Source organism: Doryrhamphus excisus, chromosome 6 (assembly GCF_030265055.1).
Source record: "Doryrhamphus excisus isolate RoL2022-K1 chromosome 6, RoL_Dexc_1.0, whole genome shotgun sequence".
Taxonomy (NCBI): domain Eukaryota; kingdom Metazoa; phylum Chordata; class Actinopteri; order Syngnathiformes; family Syngnathidae; genus Doryrhamphus; species Doryrhamphus excisus.
In genome coordinates, this window is record NC_080471.1 from 1,752,064 (window position 1) to 1,771,917 (window position 19,854).

Consider the following 19,854-nt stretch of genomic DNA (forward strand, 5'->3'; position numbering starts at 1 on the left):
GCTATTTGCTTGCTACGCCGCCATGAGGTCTTGCGGCATGTTTACGGGTAACTTGGCCAAGCTTGAGCAGGAGCCGAAGGACATGCCGTCCATCCGACACGCAGCTCGATTGCCCTATACTGCTGTTATATATAGAACACACATTAACACGCGCTACGGCTCACGTTGTGTTGCGTCGGGAATGTCGCCCACTTTGGAGACTTGTGTAGTTCTAAACATAATTAGGTTTTTTTTTTTAACTCACTTGTTTATAATTAGCATTGATTAATCATCATTTGCAAATATGATGTCAATAGCCATTATGTCAATAGTATACATGGACCCAAATATTCCAATTCACTTTGGTTTATTTGCTCAAACGGAAAGAATTGAACAGGGATGGAATATTCCTTTAACCAATCCGATTGAGGCTCAAACGGAAAGCTGTCAGGATGCGTTCTTCTTCGTGGTGTTTTTCTTCTTCTGTTGTTTATTGGCGGTTGGCAAGCAGCTTTCGTGTGCATTAGCGCCATCTGTGGAACACAATCTAAACCCTTCTATACTTTATTCACAAGTGCAGTTTTATTAAAAAAAAGAAAATATATATCTATATAAAACATGTCCTGAGTTTAATTATAAAATATTAGCAATATTGAATTTGATCTTTTCCTGTTTAAATTGATCCCGGGTGCGTTCTTTCAGCGCATGCTCAGATATGACGTAACACGCAGATCCACACGTTCTTCACTTTTAAAAATGGAGGCCAGCAATCGGCACTGGACTAAGCAAAGTTTGTTTTGGATTCAAATTAAAATTCCAAGACTGGACAGACGGAAAAACTGGCAATACGGAGTTATTCCAACAAGTGAAAGAAAAACTCAAGGAAGTCGGTATCATGTGATGTTGATGTTTACGTTTTACTGGGCATGCCCTATTGATATCTATTCTGGTTGATTTTCACAACGCATGTAGACAAGAGATTGGAATATTCCTTTCCATGGATACCATTGTTTCCCGAGAAAGGTGATTGGGAAAGAGAAAAAGTGTTGATGTAAAAACATGGCTACTGTGGAGTGTCTGTGGTGTAAAGACTAGCATAGCAATGTAATATTGGTCCGTGTGGCAACACCTACCTTGTTCCTCCCGTAGACTTATTGATGCACGTGTGAGGTCGTGGTGACATTTTGGAACATTTTTGGTTAGCGGTGTGCAACAAGATTTTTACAATGTAAAAAAAAAACGTGCCGTGGCTCAATAAAGGTTGAAAAACACTGGGATACAACATCATATTCAAATAATATGCAAACTCATTCCCAACGGCATAAAGTACTTTGTTTAACTTACTATTGAACTCCTGGTTTTACTGTCAAAGAAGGAATCCTTGTCTGAAAGGTCAAACCTGGCGACACACAGAAGCACAAACAACAAAATAAATATTTTACCCTCCACAAAATATCGTAAAATCATCATTGTTCAGATAAAAACAGCATCCTGGCGTCATTTTTTTTTCACGTCTACCACTTTTCTTGATGTTTTTCGTGCCGCCGACCTCAGCAGCAATGGCGTGCCGAGCAAGGCCTTCCTTATGCAGCTCAACAATCCCACCTCGTTCAAAGAGAGAAAGCTTTTTTTGTCTTTGCCGTCAAGATATCACGACAGTGTGAACACTTGGCCACAAAATCACTTTCAATCCACATTTGTGCTTTTAGATTTTCGCTTTTAAATTCTGCGCTCAAACTTTTGATCAACAGCCTGTTTCACTTTAATGCTTGTTGGCTTTCTGAATTTTTTTTTTTTTTGCCTCACTTCCATTTTTCCTTATTTGATTTTGAAGCTAAACTTAGAATCACTTTAAAGGGGAAACTACACTTGAGTACACATCTTGCGTTCTAAAGAAAGAAAAACAGTTAGCATGAGTGAGCTAATAATGCACGTCGAGGGACACACCCGATTTCGATGATAAAGCCGTCAAACCTCCAACAACGGTACGGTATTACAAACGATTAACGACTGTAAGTCATTAATGTAGAGCAGAGGTAGGGAACCTATGGCTCGGGAGCCAGGTAGGGCTCTTTTGATGACTGTATCTGGTTCTCAAGCATTTACCACAAAAAAATGTATGGTTGCTAACATTTTAAAGTAAACATCACAGAAAGTTAAAAATATTAAAAATCAACAACTTTCTTATGCATTTTAATTCGTCCATCTATTTTCTACTGCAATACGGCCAATCATATCTATCTTTCCTGATGATATTTTCCAGGTCAAACACCAAAACTTGATTATTACTGGGTAATGCGGTAGTGTACCTCTGTCATTAAGATGTAAATATAAACTTTCCTCCTTTAGTCAAATAGTGACCTAGCTAAAGCTGCAGAACCAAGCCTTCTGGCAAAGATGGCCAAAAGAATGAAATATACTGAATACGGTTCAAAACCATGCAGCAGCAGAAGTTGCATTAATGGCAGCAAGTATTTGATTTATTATTAGACACTGTGCTGCTCACGAAAGTGTGCTGGCCACACCCCCTTGGCGTGGGGTAGTGTGCCTGGTCTACGTAATTAGAGCCCATTATATCTAAAACTGTTGGTCTTACATAAAAATGCACACATTTTATTGCATTCAATGTTTAAAAAAATGTATATGGCTCTCACAGATACACATTTTAAAATATCTGGCCTTCATGGCTCTCTTAGCCAAAAAGGTTCCCGACCCCTGATGTAGAGCTTACCATACAGAAATGGAACGGCAGATGGCGTTACCATCGATGGAAAGGCTTTGTTTATGCGGCGAGGAGGACGTTGCTACAAGGGATTGCATCACCACGAACAAAGAATTGGTAATGCTAAGAAATCTTGTGCGGATACAGATGTTTTTTTTTCCCACCTACCCAAAATAAACCTGGAAAAGACGCCTAGATCAGTTGGACTAAATAGACATCATGGCGAGTAAGTCGCCATGATAATGATTCGGATACATGGAGCACATAGCACATGGTATCAAACCACAGTCCATATAGCCGTGTATAAACAAAACAGGAAAAGTGGGCTATTGCGTTGTTGGACTGACACGTTGCCTCTCGGTAGTGGGGCCAGGCGCTGCGACACTACGCCAGAAAAATACTTCTTCATGTTAGCTCAGGGTTCTCAAACATGCGGCCACTAGTTTGAGGCCCCCGCCTTGATATGAAAGTTTAATGTTAGTGCTGCCCCGCGCAAGTTTGATATGGATGCTGTATGGTATCATGTACCCAGAAAAAATTATTACATTTGATTCATGTTCATGTTAAAGGTTAAATAACTGTTAATAGTTATCCTCCCTATCCGTGTGGAAGTGGTAAGTTTTTGGCTATTTCAGTTGAAAGGAAATAACTTGAAGGCTACCGTTGAGGTCGCTAGCGCTCTAGTTTGCGAGTTAGCATGTGTCTCAAGACCCTGCAGTTGCGCAATATGTTGTAAATAAAAAGAGTATAAATGTGACTATAGTCGTGTTTTGTCATGTCTACAGGGCTCTAATAATGCTTTGTTCATTTTAATATGAAAAAATAATTTGTCTACCCACCAACTATATGTGGTTTCTTAAGTTTTTATTATTTGCTGTTTTATTATTATTATTATTATTATTATATTTATTTGTTACTGATTGATTGATTTTCTTTATTCTTGATTTGTTTATTTATTTTTCAATTAAGATATTAATTATTATTATTAAATTTATTATTTAAATTATTTATTTATTAAATTATTTATTAATTATTATTAAATTAAATCGGAACCAAAGCACTGAAAAAGTTTGTATATTTTTCTGTTTTTAATAAATGCGTTTTTTTTTTGTTTTTTTTTTTGGAAAACCTGATGCGGCCCAGCCTTGCCCAGACCCTAGCTCCAGTGGCCCCCAGGTAAATTGAGTTTGAGACCCCTGTGTTAGCTGCTACAATAACAATGTCGTTGTAGCTAGGTGTAAATACAGGCTACTTATGTAAATAGAACATTGTTATTTTTTTTCGGAGGGTGTTTTTTCGGCTTTACAGTCGAAATAATTGTGTCCCGTTATGTGCACTCTTAGGTTTCCTTTTCGATCCAACGGTGCAAAATGTAAATCCTTGAATTGCTTTGAATTTGCTGTCATTTTAAATCTATGCTAAAATAATGTCAGTGCATCCTGTCCATAAATTCATAATTAAAAAAAAATACACTACACACACACATCCATGCACAAGGGGAAATTTGTGATAGTGAAGGGGCTGCACACACGTGTCGCGGCCCATGCAACTCGGGTTTGATACCTTGTTTAAGGGCACCTTGGCGGTGCTCGAAAGTGAACGGGCATCTCTCTAGCAACCAATTCAATCCCCGTATCTTTGCGCTCTGCTGGGCTCACATCCAACAAACAGGGTAATAGTGATATCAGTGATATCGGGGATATCGGTGATATCGGGGATATCAGTGATATCGGGGATATCAGTGATATCGGGGATATCAGTGATATCGGTGATATCAGTGATATCGGGGATATCAGTGATATCGGTGATATCGGGGATATCGGTGATATCAGTGATATCGGGGATATCAGTGATATCGGTGATATCAGTGATATCGGTGATATCGGTGATATCAGTGATATCGGGGATATCAGTGATATCGGGGATATCAGTGATATCGGGGATATCAGTGATATCGGGGATATCAGTGATATCGGTGATATCGGTGACGAATCATCAACTATGGTCTCTAAGAATGTCAAATCCCCAACTCAACATAAAAGCAATGCTGAATTGTTCAAGAACAACACAGATAGTTCTCCTGCTCCTCTTGGCAGCTATCTGGAAAAAGAAGGAGATACTCAATGATGGGTCAGAAGGAGTCAACTCCAAATTGTCCATAGTCATGAATGCTTAACCGATTCTGTTCTCTTGCTACTGTGCAATGCAAATTTCCCCACTGAGGGACAAATAAAGGCATATCTTATCTTATCTTATCTTAGTTAGCTAGCTAGCTCACAGTCGTCTTGAGTCCCCGCAGCACAAGAGTTGTGCAACGTATTGTAAACAATGAATAATAGGAGTGTAAAGGTTACTATAGGGCTGTTATTTAATACTACAGGGCTCTAATAATGTGATAATGGTATTTAGAACAGGGGTGCTCACACTTTTTCAGCATGCGAGCTACTTTTAAAATGAGCGAGTCAAAATGATCTACCCACTACAAAAATGCAAAACATCTATTTATTTTCAAATGTATTGAGGATTATTTGTACGTACAATGTATGTTGATGTACCTTACATAACCAAATGAGCCAATATTGCAAAACACACATAATTAACTATTAACATTTTTTGTAATTACCTGAGTTTACTTTGATGACTTGCACTGAATTGAACCAGCCAGGGATGCATAGTCCGGACAGTAGCTGCTGATAGCCAGCCTCAAGCACACTTCCAAATGTTTATCAGTCATGGATAATATCCGTATCATAATATCCGTATAATATTCCATATCCGTATGGAAGTCATATGTTTTTTGCCTTTTTACTTGGTCCAGTTTTTGCCTTTTTACTTGGTCCAGCTCCTTCACTCATTTTAGTGACCATAAACTTTAGCGAGGGCTTAAAATCTAACGCAATTCGCCGACTAGCTTAGCACTTTGCATCGTTGTTTACGCATGAGCGGTGACCTAAAGGTCAAAATTCAGTTGTCATCTGACTGGTTGTCCTGTATGTCAATCAAGTAACGGGGATGGATGATAGGCTGACATCGTAAGTTCTGCTGCACTTAGAGACGTTGTTTGATTTGATTGGTCGCCCGAAGGGCAACATTCAGTTGTCATCTGAATGGCTGCCCTGTATGTCAATCAAGTGACGGCATTGATGCTGGGATGATATTTTTTTAATGTCACGCCGCGATCGACCGGCGATCGACCAGTACCACCTCCGCGATCGACCGGTAGCTCGCGATCGACTTAATGAGCACCCCTGATTTAGAACATACAGTAAAGTCTCGTTATATCGATATTCTCGGGAGTCGGAAAAAAATATCGATATAACCGGACTATCGATATATCCGATCCTGCGCCGAACTGCATTAAAAGTCAACATTTATTATTTTCATAACGCACTCTTGCAATAGTGACTCTGAGTAAATATTCAATAATGCACTCGACATGGTTCTATACACGCGAGAAAAACAGTGATTACTGCAAGCGGTAAAAAGATACCTGAATACAACACAATTAAATACATGTATGGAAAACAAAAACTGCAACGTTTACATTACTTATTCTGCAATACTTTAAAAAAATCTCGCTTCACAACTCCAATTTATACCTGCTTTCATCCCTTTTGATGTTTACTAGTATTGTACATTTACTTATCATATTCATCTTTAAGATACACGTGTATTGATTTATTTCAAACAACAAGAGATTGCTTCTTTGATGAAGCAATACCGTAAATTTACTTTCATAATTTATCAGTAAAGCTAGTGCCAAGAATATTGAACACGTCTGAAAACACTAAGTCTATTCACTGAATCTTCCCTCTAAATTATACAAATATTTACTCCTTTACTTCAAAAGATTGTTCAATACTCACCTCATATTAATTACCTGTAATCCTCTAATTACCGTCCGTCGGTGGAAAAGCTGAAACGGTGTTAGCCGAAAATCAAACAATACGCCGTTTACAGATTTCGCTAATGGTGGTATTGAAATCCTGAAGCAAATATTGATTCAGCTTTAAGCTGCTTTTGTATCGATATAAGTAGACCAAATTGGCCGGCGGGAGATGAAAAGGGCATCGTAGTAACCGTAATTATCGTAATAACCGGATTATCGTACTAACCGGAACTAATTATATCATAAAAGACTAGAAATTTGCCGGGAAATGAAAATAGTATCGTAATAAGCAGTACTATCGATATAACCGATATCGATATAACGAGACTTTACTGTAACAGGTTTTTTTATTTTTGCTTTACAAATATTTCAATTGTCTGCGAAAAGATACATTTCAAGCATAACTTTCACTTTCACGCAATTTTTTTTTTGCTTTTGTGACTATGAATTATTTTTCAAATTTTCACATTTTTTACATTAAAATGTCCTTATAATGCGTAAGTTTCTGCACGCTACACTCCTCCATGCTCTCACTTACTCCTTCCAGTCATGTATGATATTATGTACACATTGTGGCCATTTTTATGGCTTCAAATTGCTCTCAAAGTGAAATCCATTAGTGGAGAGTTGCATCATCACTTCATTTTGCGTTGCGTGAAAGAAAACGTAAAAGATGTATAAATATGTTGTATGAATCTGGCATTCAGGTTTATACAAACGTACATGTTTGAATGAGTTAATATTATGGCTTTATTATAATAATACTGTATTCTCAAGTTCTATGCTTGTTTTGCAATTTTTTTTGTGTTTTCTTGTTAAATTGTATTTTTTTTTTTTTTATTTAATTTGTGAATGTCATGGTAGGACAGGACGAGGCTACTCGAAAACGGTCAGAGAGCCAACTCAACAACGTACATAAATGCAACACGTGTACTTACAGGTGCTGCTTCTCCCTGGAGAAGGTGTGGGACAGGTGTTTGATGTTCCTTGGTTGGCGTCCCTCAACATGCGGATGAAGAGGCTCCACAACTTTACTGACTAGTAAGCTGATCTTCTCTATAACACCGCTTGACTTCTTCACTTCATACACCTGGAGACAAGAACACGCTTTGTGAACTCGTACGTACTGGTGTCATACTTTCACTTTACGGATGAAATTGATCAATTTTCTCTTTTCTTGGGGGCGTACTCACAATAGGCCATTCAAACCTCGCTCGACTTGGTTAACATACGTTGTAACATGGGATTTTTACATCTAAAGACACACTATAAACCTTGCAATACTGCAGTAAACGAATGATGTCTGTAAAATGAAATCATTAAAAATTTAAAATTACAAAATTTTTAACTGGCGGCACGGCGGTCTGGTGGTTAGTGCGCAGACCTCACAGCTAGGAGACCAGGGTTCGGTCCCCGCTCTCGGCCATCTCTGTGTGGAGTTTGCATGTTCTCCCCGTGCATGCGTGGGTTTTCTCCGGGTACTCCGGTTTCCTCCCACATTCCAAAAACATGCTAGGTTAATTAGCCACTCCAAATTGTCCATAGGTATGAATGTGAGTGTGAATGGTTGTTTGTCTATATGTGCCCTGTGATTGGCTGGCCACCAGTCCAGGGTGTACCCCGCCTCTCGCCCGAAGACAGCTGGGATAGGCTCCAGCACCCCCCGCGACCCTCATGAGGAATAAGCGGTAGAAAATGAATGAATGAATGAATGAAAATTTTTAACTATAATGATGAAAATGGTAATATTAATGATGATTGTAATGATGGTAATAATGATAAAGATTATAACAATAATGATAATAATGATAATAATAATAATAATATTACAATGATAATAATAACAGGGGAAACAAGACAGTGGCATGAACAGCATTATATCCTGTAAAAAGGGGTAGGCATTTATAAGCTTTTGCTTCAGCCTACTCCTTTTGGGCTTGGGATCAGATAGTTGAATACAAATGTAAATAATGGAAAGTTATATTTTGATTGATGTAAGAAATGCACTGTAATGATTCACATATTTGCCCAAATAAAGGGAAAAAAAAAAAAAAAAAAACCTCGGATATATCGGACTCGGATATATCGGAAATTGGCTCACAACGGACAGATAAAAAAGAAGCGATTTTTCTGTAATGCATTTCCAATAAAAATTCATTGCATATATCGGATTTTTTATAACGGATTTCGCCTATTTCGGACAAAATCTCCAGTCCCGTTCCAATGCATTTCCATGAAATTTCCCTGGCATACGTATATCGGATGGCCGCATCGTGGCGCTCCGATTCGCCGAATCGTGACAGGCCGCTATACGACGTCATTTGCAGCGTTTGCAGCGTTGCCTGCGCGTCCAGGTACATTGGAAACATAGTCAAGGAAGTGCCTTTTTATAACGGATAAAATCCCATTTACGCATATACCGGATATAAATCCCATATATGCGTAAAACGGACATTTTCCGGTCTACGCATATAACGGATTTCGCTTATATCGGACAAAACCAGTGGGAACAATTGAATCCGATATATCCCAGGTTTACTGTACCAACATTCTGTGATCCCAGCATCGCTGGAGGTGCTTTTTTCATCGAACTTCTATACACTTCATCAAACCTTTTAAATATAAATATAATTTTAACATTACTAGAGCCCCCAGACATGAAATAACACCCCTATATTTACTTTATATTACCCAATATAGTAGCCATACAGTAATAAGCCAATTAAGAACTAAATAAAACACATTCTTGCTGTAAGTATGTTGGGGACAAGGACGGGGGGGACAAACAGGAAGTGACTTTGGGACTTCAGAGTTGAGCTTCAGCTTGGCGTGAGTTACGGCGGCAACATTAGACCGTGTCAGGGATTATTGTGCCTGTTGTTGTGAGATCATTCAAACCTGAAAGAAAAGACTGTTGTTCCAGCAATTCAAAAAGTCTGGTGCTTGTGTGTCTCGCTGAACACTTCTGGTGCTTGTGTGTCTCGCTGAATTACTTACAGTGTGACACCGTATCAACATCTTTGACTGCGTCTTTTTAAGAATTGCATAAAACTTGCAAACATATAAGCATCATGGGAACTGTAGTTCTTTTAGCCACAATTAGCGGATTAGCGTGTACTCACAGTCCTCACTTTTTTGTCATAACACTGTCATCTTTCAGTAAACAACTATAAAATACGCGTGAAATGAAGTTTTCAGCGAGTTTTCTTAACGTTTTCGGCTTCTAACTTTGTCATTTTCCCCCACTCAGTTTTAAACCCTTGTTAGCTTGGTAGCTTGCTATTGCTATTGCTATTAAAGTGATGGCTAGCTCTTGTATCCTTGCAGAGATCCTGTAGCCTGTGCGTAAGAGCTTCGAAATGTGGTGTAAACAAAGAATAATAGAGTGTAAAGGTGACTCTGTGGGTGTTATTTCATGTCTAGAGAGCTCTAATAATGGTAAAATAAACTGCATTTCGAAGGTCATAAACAGCTTTTCTACACTCTAGCTAAGACAATTGGGTCTGGAACCAGGGACGACTATAATAAACAAGTAGCTATTAGCACAGATGTGGGACCTAGCAGAAGGCGTCCATAATTCTTACCCTTTTGGTGGGCATCTTTAGCTTCATGAACTCCGCTTCTCGACAGAGAACATTCCACGGAGCATGGATCTTCACAAAGCCCACCCCTGGAATTTTGGTCTACAATGAACAAAACACAAACATGAACGACATTACTTCGACTCAATCTGTAGTTTAATTATAAAAAGACATGAAGAACTTAAACGGAAGCAGCGCTGGTCTGTGTTCCATCCATAGGACAGAAGATATGACGCAATTGTGAAGTGTAACCCGTCTGGTCTGCCCCTGCATCGAGCGCTAGGCATCGAACTAAAAGCCCAGCACCGTCTGGCATACGTTAAACAAACCCGTGTAGGACTCTCCTAGTTCCTAAAGGTGGTTGAACTTGAACTTCACTTTGACCCCTAAAGGAGCGTCAGCACTTCATACTGTATGTTATTCCCGTACTCTTCCAGTTTACAAAAGCCCTCACACTCAGGAAGTCCATCCGCCTGAACCTCTTTGGCTCTAAACACCCGCCTGTCACACAAATATGCAGCTTTTTTTTCCCGAAGAAAAAAATTTGAGGCTAACCGGTTAGCTTGTTAGTATGCTAGCTGGCTGGCTTGCTAGCGAGCAGCTGTCTCGAGTCCCTGGAGCAGAGTTGTGCAATGTGATGTAAACAATGAATGATAGGAGTGTAAAGGTGACTATGTTAAATGTTAAATAATGTTAAAAACAGGTTTTCTATGCTCTAACTACAAACATATTCATTAACCATTAATCCTATATGACAGAAATTAATTTTTCTGGGAAAAATACTGTCTTATACTAGGGTAGATACTGCAATATAACTATATATAAATATATATATTTTTTTAAAGATGACCAAATGTTGCCTTGCAATAATGTATTTAACAATTTTCTGAAGTTCAACTAGCAACTTTCTATGTATTTTAATGAGTGTTCTATTGACGGAAATTAAATAAATTGCAAAAAAACGATTGTGAAAACGAGACGTTTTAATAAAACACAAATTGCAAATCTCTCATAAATTAACGTGAATGCTGAAATGCTGCGAACTGCCTACAAACCCTAGCTGATATCTTATGTGTTGTGGTATTTTAGTATGGACACTAAAACTACACTGAATAACTACACAACACTCACTTACAAGGTGGTGAATTACTGTACTTGTCAATCAGAACACCACAAGCAATGTTGGGCACGTTACTTTAAAAAAGTCATTAGTTATACAGTAAACCTCGGATATATCGGACTCGGATATATCGGAAATTCGCTCACAACGGACAGATAAAAAAGAAGCGATTTTTCTGTAATGCATTTCCAATAAAAATTCATTGCATATATCGGATTTTTTATAACGGATTTCGCCTATTTCGGACAAAATCTCCAGTCCCGTTCCAATGCATTTCCATGAAATTTCCCTGGCATATATCGGATGGCCGCATCGTGGCGCTCCGATTCGCCGAATCGTGACAGGCCGCTATAGTACGACGTCATTTGCAGCGTTTGCAGCGTTGCCTGCGCGTCCAGGTACATTACCTGGACGGTACATAAGCGTAAAACGGACATTTTCCGGTATACGCATATAACGGATTTCGCTTATATCGGACAAAACCAGTGGGAACAATTGAATCCGATATATCCGAGGTTTACTGTATATGTTTGTTTTTTATTGTCATTTTATTATTATTTTTATTATTGTCATTTTATTATTGTTATTTTATTATTTATTGTTTTTATTTTATTGTATATATTTGAACATGCATCAGATTCCAATTGAGTGCATCCCATAATCAGTTCCCAGTTCCACATGTCCAAAAGGAGTAGGAAGAAGCAAAGCTTATTAAATCCTACCCCTCCATCTGGTACTTTTACAATCACTAACTGTTACATTTGTTCACTTCCTGCTTTCCTAACATAATTTAAGTTTTTTATTTATTTTAATTTATTTTATTAATTTTTATTTTTTTAATTTTTATTTATTTATTTTATAAAAACATTTTTGTCACATACCAAAATACGAGGTGATATGACCAAAAAGGTAAAAATGTACACGTCGAATGTACATTATGTCCCCGGGAAAAAAAAACTTTGTCCACGTGCAGGGGGATAGTTACTTTTACTGGTAACTAGTTACTTTTGTAGTGGAGCAACTCAGTTAATTTTTTGGAGAAGTAACTAGTAACGATAACTACAGTAAACCTTGGATATATCGGACTCGGATATATCGGAAATTGGCTCACAACGGACAGATAAAAAAGAACCGATTTTTCTGTAATGCATTTCCAATAAAAATTCATTGCATATATCGGATTTTTTATAACGGATTTCGCCTATTTCGGACAAAATCTCCAGTCCCGTTCCAATGCATTTCCATGAAATTTCCCTGGCATATATCGGATGGCCGCATCGTGGCGCTCCGATTCGCCGAATCGTGACAGGCCGCTATACGACGTCATTTACACCTTCGGTTTTCCTCTTGCCTTCTCCTCTTGTCCACTCCACTGTGGTGACCCCGCTTTATTTTTCTCCAAAACTGGCCAATGATTCCTCCTCAATCAGTCTGCAATAAGCGTCCATTTTGACGTAGTTTTAATTAAGCACGTGAATTAAAGGTAAAACACATTTGTAAACTACATGTGTAATTTAAAAAAAAAATCTATAATTAGGTTTTATGAGACATTTGGGGGCCCCTGGAAATCTCAGGGCCCGAGGCAATTGCCCGTGTTTGCCTAATGGTAAGTCCTCCCCTGATGTTGATCCAGTGTGGGAACTTTTACAACTTCACACACCGCTTCCTGTTTGGATGCAGAAAATTCCCACATGTTTCCCAGGAGAGTGTCATTCTCTTTTCACCCTTTGTGTGATCTTACAGTCGATCGTTTCATACACAAGTTGTGTTGTGTTGTGTTGTGTTGTGTCGTGTTGTGTTGTGTCGGTGGCTCTTGTACGAGCCAGTTTGTAAGCCCACTACTTCCGTAGGCAGACATTTTGTAAACCCATATGTAATCAGCGGTTTGAGAAGTATGTCTTTAAAAAAAAAATACCTGTATTAGTGTAAGTACATTTTTAGCTATAGATAAAACTCACGTCGGTTAGCATGCAGGCCTCACAGCTAGGAGACCCCAGTTCAATTCCACCGTAGCCCATGTCTAATGTTCTCCCCGTGCATGCGTGGGTTTTCTCCGGGTACTCCGGGATTTCCTCCCACATTCCAAAAACATGCTAGGTTAATTAGCCACTCCAAATTGTCCATAGGTACCATTCAGCTGGGATAGGCTCCAGCACCCCTGTAACCCTATTGAGGATAAGCGGTAGAAAATGAATGAATGAATGAAAAATTTGATTTGGGGCTGCGTGGTGGACAAGTGGTTAGCGCCTAGGCCTCACAGCTAGGAGACCCAAGTTCAATTCCACTCTCGGCCATCTCTGTGTGGAGTTTGCATGTTCTCCCCATGCATGCGTGGGTTTTCTCCGGGTACTCCGGTTTCCTCCCACATTCCAAAAACATGCTAAGTTAATTAGCCACTCCAAATTGTCCATAGGTATGAATGTGAGTGTGAATGGTTGTTTGTCTATATGTGCCCTGTGATTGGCTGGCAACCCGAAGACAGCCTCGGGAAGACAGCTGGGATAGGCTCCAGCACCCCTGTAACCCTATTGAGGATAAGCGGTAGAAAGTAAATGAATGAATGAAAAATTTGATTTGGGGCTGCGTGGTGGACAAGTGGTTAGCGCCTCGGCCTCACAGCTAGGAGACCCGAGTTCAATTCCACTCTCGGCCATCTCTGTGTGGAGTTTGCATGTTCTCTCCATTGCAGGTTTTCCTTTCCAAAAACATGCTAGGTTAATTAGCCACTCCAAATTGTCCATAGGTATGAATGTGAGTGTGAATGGTTGTTTGTCTATATGTTCCCTGTGATTGGCTGGCCACCAGTCCAGGGTGTACCCCGCCTCTCGCCCCAAGACAGCTGGGATAGGCTCCAGCACCCCCCGCCACCCTCGGCAGAAAATGAATGAATGAATGAATGAATGAATGAATGAATAAACCTCACATCTTCATCGATCTCCAACTGGAGGCCCATATCGCTGAGTTTCCCCTCAAACTCCTCCCTCCTGAAAGCTTTCTGATCCTCCTGGGCGTTGAAGGTCTCTCCTGGGCAGTGAAGCTCCGCGTGGGATAGCGCAGGAGTCGGCGAAGGCGATGGGTTTTTGGCGGCAGATTTCTGAGGGTGATGGCTGCGTCGCAGGCTGCGGGCAACGACATTTTCGGTGAACAAATGTGTCGTGTGGCGAATGGAACGTCCGCCAGACGACTTCTTCACAGCGTAGGCGAGGACATAGTCCACGTGGCGCTGGCCATCTTGGAAGTAGAGGCCACTCTGACCGTGGGTGTTTTCCGTTGGAGTTTGAGCCTTTAGCAGCTGACAAAATACACAAAACAACAGAAATTTGGATTTAGGATGTGGAGAAATATTTCATGAGTGAAGTTTAATTTCGCTTTTTGGCTTTTTTCGGCATTTTGGCCGCGTTCATTTGGGAACTGGGGGTGGCCACGTTGGTATTGGTGCACCTTGACTTGGTTGCAGGGTTGATTTAGTACAGGGGTGCTCACACTTTTTCAGCATGCGAGCTACTTTTAAAATGAGCGAGTCAAAATGATCTACCCACTACAAAAATGCAAAACATCTATTTATTTTCAAATGTATTGAGGATTATTTGTACGTACAATGTATGTTGATGTACCTTACATAACCAAATGAGCCAATATTGCAAAACACACATAATTAACTATTAACATTTTTTGTAATTACCTGAGTTTACTTTGATGACTTGCACTGAATTGAACCAGCCAGGGATGCATAGTCCGGACAGTAGCTGCTGATAGCCAGCCTCAAGCACACTTCCAAATGTTTATCAGTCATGGATAATATCCGTATCATAATATCCGTATAATATTCCATATCCGTATGGAAGTGATATGTTTTTTGCCTTTTTACTTGGTCCAGTTTTTGCCTTTTTACTTGGTCCAGCTCCTTCACTCATTTTAGTGACCATAAACTTTAGCGAGGGCTTTAAAATCTGACGCAATTCGCCGACTAGCTTAGCACTTTGCATCGTTGTTTACGCATGAGCGGTGACCTAAAAGTCAAAATTCAGTTGTCATCTGACTGGTTGTCCTGTATGTCAATCAAGTAACGGGGATGGATGATAGGCTGACATCGTAAGTTCTGCTGCACTTAGAGACGTTGTTTGATTTGATTGGTCGCCCGAAGGGCAACATTCAGTTGTCATCTGAATGGCTGCCCTGTATGTCAATCAAGTGACGGCATTGATGCTGGGATGATATTTTTTTAATGTCACGCCGCGATCGACCAGCGATCGACCAGTACCACCTCCGCGATCGACCGGTAGATCGCGATCGACTTAATGAGCACCCCTGATTTAGCACATGCAGTACCTACCACAAGTAGTATAGATGTTTTTTATGGGCGCTAGAGTCTATTGGTTCTGAGTGTCTTCCCCAAGATCACTATCACTAACATGTGTATAAGAAAGGGTTGTACTACATACAGGCCACATTTTTTTTTCTTTGTTTTATGACCTCTTTGCTCCGGGACCACCAGGGAAGAGTTATAAATAAAATGTGGTTAAGTGCATTGGGAATTATCCGCTTCATTTCTTGAATGAACTCTTTGTTTTTCTTTGGAATCCCAGTCAGCAGTAATAACTCAGTTTGGGCAATCCATCAAAGGGGAACGGGAAGTACTGTAGTTGTACTACACCGGGGAAACTACACATTATATCAGTACGACATAAATCTGAATAAAACTAAAATATATACTGTATCAGTGCTACGTACATATCTGAATGACCATGACCCCCTGAGAACCCTTCTCGAGTGCTTAAGGCAGGGGTCTCAAACATGCGGGCCAAATGTGGCCCGCAGGACACTAGTTTGAGGCCCCCGCCTTGATATGAAAGTTTAATGTTAGTTTGATATGTATGCTGTATGGTATCATGTACCCAGAAAAAATGATTACGTTTGATTCATGTTCATGTTAAAGGTTAAATAACTGTTAATAGTTATCCTCCCTATCCGTGTGGAAGTGGTAAGTTTTGGGCTATTTAAGTTGAAAGGAAATAACTTTACCGTTTAGGTCGCTAGCTCTCTAGTTTGCGAGTTAACATGTGTCTGAAGACCCTGCAGTTGCGCAATATGTTGTAAATAAAAAGTTATTTCCTTTAAACTTAAATAGCAAAAAACTTACCACTTCCACACGGATAGGGAGGATTAACAGTTATTTAACCTTTAACATGAACATTAATCAAGCGTAATCATTTTTTCTGCGCCGGCCGCACTAACATTAAATTTTCATATCAAGGCGGGGGCCTCAAACTAGTGTCCTGCGGGCCACATTTGGCCCGCGGGCCGCGTGTTTGAGACCCCTGCCCTAAATTAACTGGTTCCAGACCAGACCGAAATGTCCTTAAAGTCAGAGTCCTTCTTTATAAATTGAATATTTTGATAGCAAGGCGACTCCAAAATCAGTAAAAAGAAAGTGAAAGTAAAAAATGAAAGTAATGTATCGAGTGTATCAGTACTACATATATGTAAAACTAAACTACAACTTCATATCTAAATTAAGCTACTTACTGTTTCACTACCTATTTACATATATTTAGCACTATACTACATACTGTGCCAGTACTAATACATTGGAATAAAAGCAAACCACATACTGTGTTAGTACTACATAAATTAATACAGTATAGTAGTATTATTATTAGTAGTAGTATACATCTGCATGAAACTATAGCCTCTCAATACTACATAGCTGAATAAAAATCACTAGGTACCTTACTGTATTAGTACTACATATTTGTATGAAAGTAATGTATATCGTGTATGAGTACTAAATATATGTAAAACTAAACTACAACTTCATATCTAAATTACGCTACATCGTGTAGCTACATACTGTGCCAGTACTAATACATTGGACTAAAAGCAAACCACATACTTTGTTAGTACTACATAAATTAATACAGTATAGTAGTAGTATACATCTGCATGAAACTATAGCATCTCAGTACTATACATCTCAATGAACATAAACTGCATACTGTATCAGTATGGCATATCTGTATAAAACTCACCTACAAGTACTCTGTACTTGAATAAAAGTAATCTGCCTACTGTCTAAGTACTACACTTGTGTATAAAAGTAAAGTAAATGCTGTGTCAGTACTACGTACAGCTGAATAAAAGCAAACTACATACTGTATCATTACTGCATATCTGTTTAAAAGTCGAGTAAATAGCGTATGAGTACTACATGGTGAGTATACATGAATCAAAGTATCATCACGCAGCGGTAGAGTACGTGAGCTTTGCTGTCACGTTCCTCGGATGTACTTTAAATAGTTCCGATTTGTTGTGCCTGTCACTCACCTCAAACTTGCCGTGGAAGACGACGTCTTGGAGAAAATGTGGAATCTGCTGCTCTGAAGATGTTGAAAGGTCGGGACCGTCCACCTCCTCTCTCATTGTTGACGGGCAGCTGAAGCGAGCGATGGGGGGGGAATATTCCTGTTTGTACTTCTACTCTCTTGGCTTGTCTTCTAGTCGAAATGTGCCACGCTAGGCTGCGCTACGCTATGGGAGTATCTGGAACGGAAAGAAGCTCGTGCCTCTCTGCGGCTTTGGTGATGTGCCTTTAAAGCTCAGTGTTGTTTCCCTCGCCGTGTTGGTGTGCTGACCCAGAAGAGAAGCCTTGCTTGCTACATGAGAAGCTGAATTTGAGCCAACATCTAAACTTAGACACGATAAAACTCAAATGAACACAAGGCAAAAACTCCCTCACTTTCTGTCAGCCCCCCCCCCCCCCCCCCCCTCGGTATCCAGTCCAGGGGTGGGCGGTACTGCAAACTTTGATGCATTGATATGATATCGGCGAATGCTGCTGATACCGATACTTCAACTTGTTGATCATGGTTATAACGGGAATAAAACAATAGGAGAAGCATGAACAAAAACAAAATGCCGTATTTTCTGGACTATAAGTCACTTCGGAGTATAAATCGCACAAGGCCAAAAAGGCATAATTAGGTAAAAAAAAGAAACGTATATAAGTCGCTCCGGAGTATAAGTCGCACAAGGCCAAAAATGCATAATTAGGTAGAAAACAACGTATATAAGTCGCTCCGGAGTATAAGTCGCACAAGGAGAAAAAAATGTGTTTAAGTCGCTCCGGAGTATAAGTCGCACAAGGCCAAAAATGCATAATTAGGTAGAAAAAAACATATGTAAGTCGCTCCGGAGTATAAGTCGCACAAGGCCAAAAATGCATAATTAGGTAGAAAAAACGTATATAAGTCGCTCCGGAGTATAAGTCGCACAAGGCCAAAAATGCATAATTAGGTAGAAAAAAACGTATATAAGTCGCTCCGGAGTATAAGTCGCACAAGGAGAAAAAAACATATATAAGTCGCACCGGAGTGTAAGTCGCACAAGGCCAAAAATGCATAATTAGGTAGAAAAAAACATATATAAGTCGCTCCGGAGTATAAGTCACACAAGGCCAAAAATGCATAATTAGGTAGAAAAAAACATATATAAGTCGCTCCGAGTATAAGTCGCACAAGGCCAAAAATGCATAATTAGGTAGAAAAAACGTATATAAGTCGCTCCGGAGTATAAGTCGCACAAGGCCAAAAATGCATAATTAGGTAGAAAAAAAAATGTGTATAAGTCGCACAAGGCCAAAAATGCATAATTAGGTAGAAAAAACGTATATAAGTCGCTCCGGAGTATAAGTCGCACAAGGCCAAAAATGCATAATTAGGTAGAAAAAAACGTATATAAGTCGCTCCGGAGTATAAGTCGCACAAGGAGAAAAAAACATATATAAGTCGCACCGGAGTGTAAGTCGCACAAGGCCAAAAATGCATAATTAGTTAGAAAAAAACGCATATAAGTCATTCCGGAGTATAAGCCGCACAAGGCCAAAAATGCATAATTAGGTAGAAAAAAACATATATAAGTCGCTCCGAGTATAAGTCGCACAAGGCCAAAAATGCATAATTAGGTAGAAAAAACGTATATAAGTCGCTCCGGAGTATAAGTCGCACAAGGCCAAAAATGCATAATTAGGTAGAAAAAACGTATATAAGTCGCTCTGGAGCACAAGTCACACAAGGCCAAAAATGCATAATTAGGTAGAAAAAAACGTATATAAGTCTCTCCGGAGTATAAGTCGCACAAGGAGAAAAAAACATATATAAGTCGCACCGGAGTGTAAGTCGCACAAGGCCAAAAATGCATAATTAGGTAGAAAAAAACATATATAAGTCGCTCCGGAGTATAAGTCACACAAGGCCAAAAATGCATAATTAGGTAGAAAAAAACATATATAAGTCGCTCCAGTGTATAAGTCGTACAAGGCCAAAAATGCATAATTAGTTAGAAAAAAACATATATAAGTCGCTCCGGAGTATAAGTCGCACAAGGCCAAAAATGCATAATTAGTTAGAAAAAAACATATATAAGTCGCTCCGGAGTATAAGTCGCACAAGGCCAAAAATGCATAATTAGTTAGAAAAAAACGTATATAAGTCATTCCGGAGTATAAGTCGCACAAGGCCAAAAATGCATAATTAGTTAGAAAAAAACGTATATAAGTCATTCCGGA

At 39.5% G+C, this 19,854-nt stretch overlaps 2 protein-coding genes across 13 annotated transcripts in view; one reads left to right on the top strand and one right to left on the bottom strand.

Annotated features, from left to right (window-relative positions):
* LOC131131552 (anoctamin-1-like) overlaps nt 1-17,924 on the bottom strand; it is a 50,027-nt gene extending 32,103 nt beyond the window's left edge. For 3 of the 7 annotated variants that reach the window (XR_009130205.1, XM_058076344.1, XM_058076343.1), the window contains exons 1-5: nt 17,616-17,924; nt 14,215-14,583; nt 10,175-10,273; nt 7,529-7,680; nt 1,324-1,378 (exon numbers count right to left, since the gene is read on the bottom strand). Coding sequence is in view for 6 of the 7 variants with exons in the window: in XM_058076344.1 (XP_057932327.1) it covers nt 1,324-1,378; nt 7,529-7,680; nt 10,175-10,273; nt 14,215-14,583; nt 17,616-17,711 (771 nt within the window). In the remaining variant the exon portion in view is untranslated. The other 4 variants (XM_058076346.1, XM_058076348.1, XM_058076347.1 and 1 more) reach the window with 4 other exon arrangements.
* LOC131131562 (uncharacterized) overlaps nt 1-19,854 on the top strand; it is a 71,364-nt gene that overhangs the window by 31,163 nt on the left and 20,347 nt on the right. For all 6 annotated transcript variants that reach the window (XM_058076372.1, XM_058076371.1, XM_058076377.1 and 3 more), the window contains exon 3: nt 7,531-7,631. The gene's annotated coding sequence lies outside the window, so the exon portion shown is untranslated. The remainder of the gene's footprint in view (nt 1-7,530; nt 7,632-19,854) is intronic.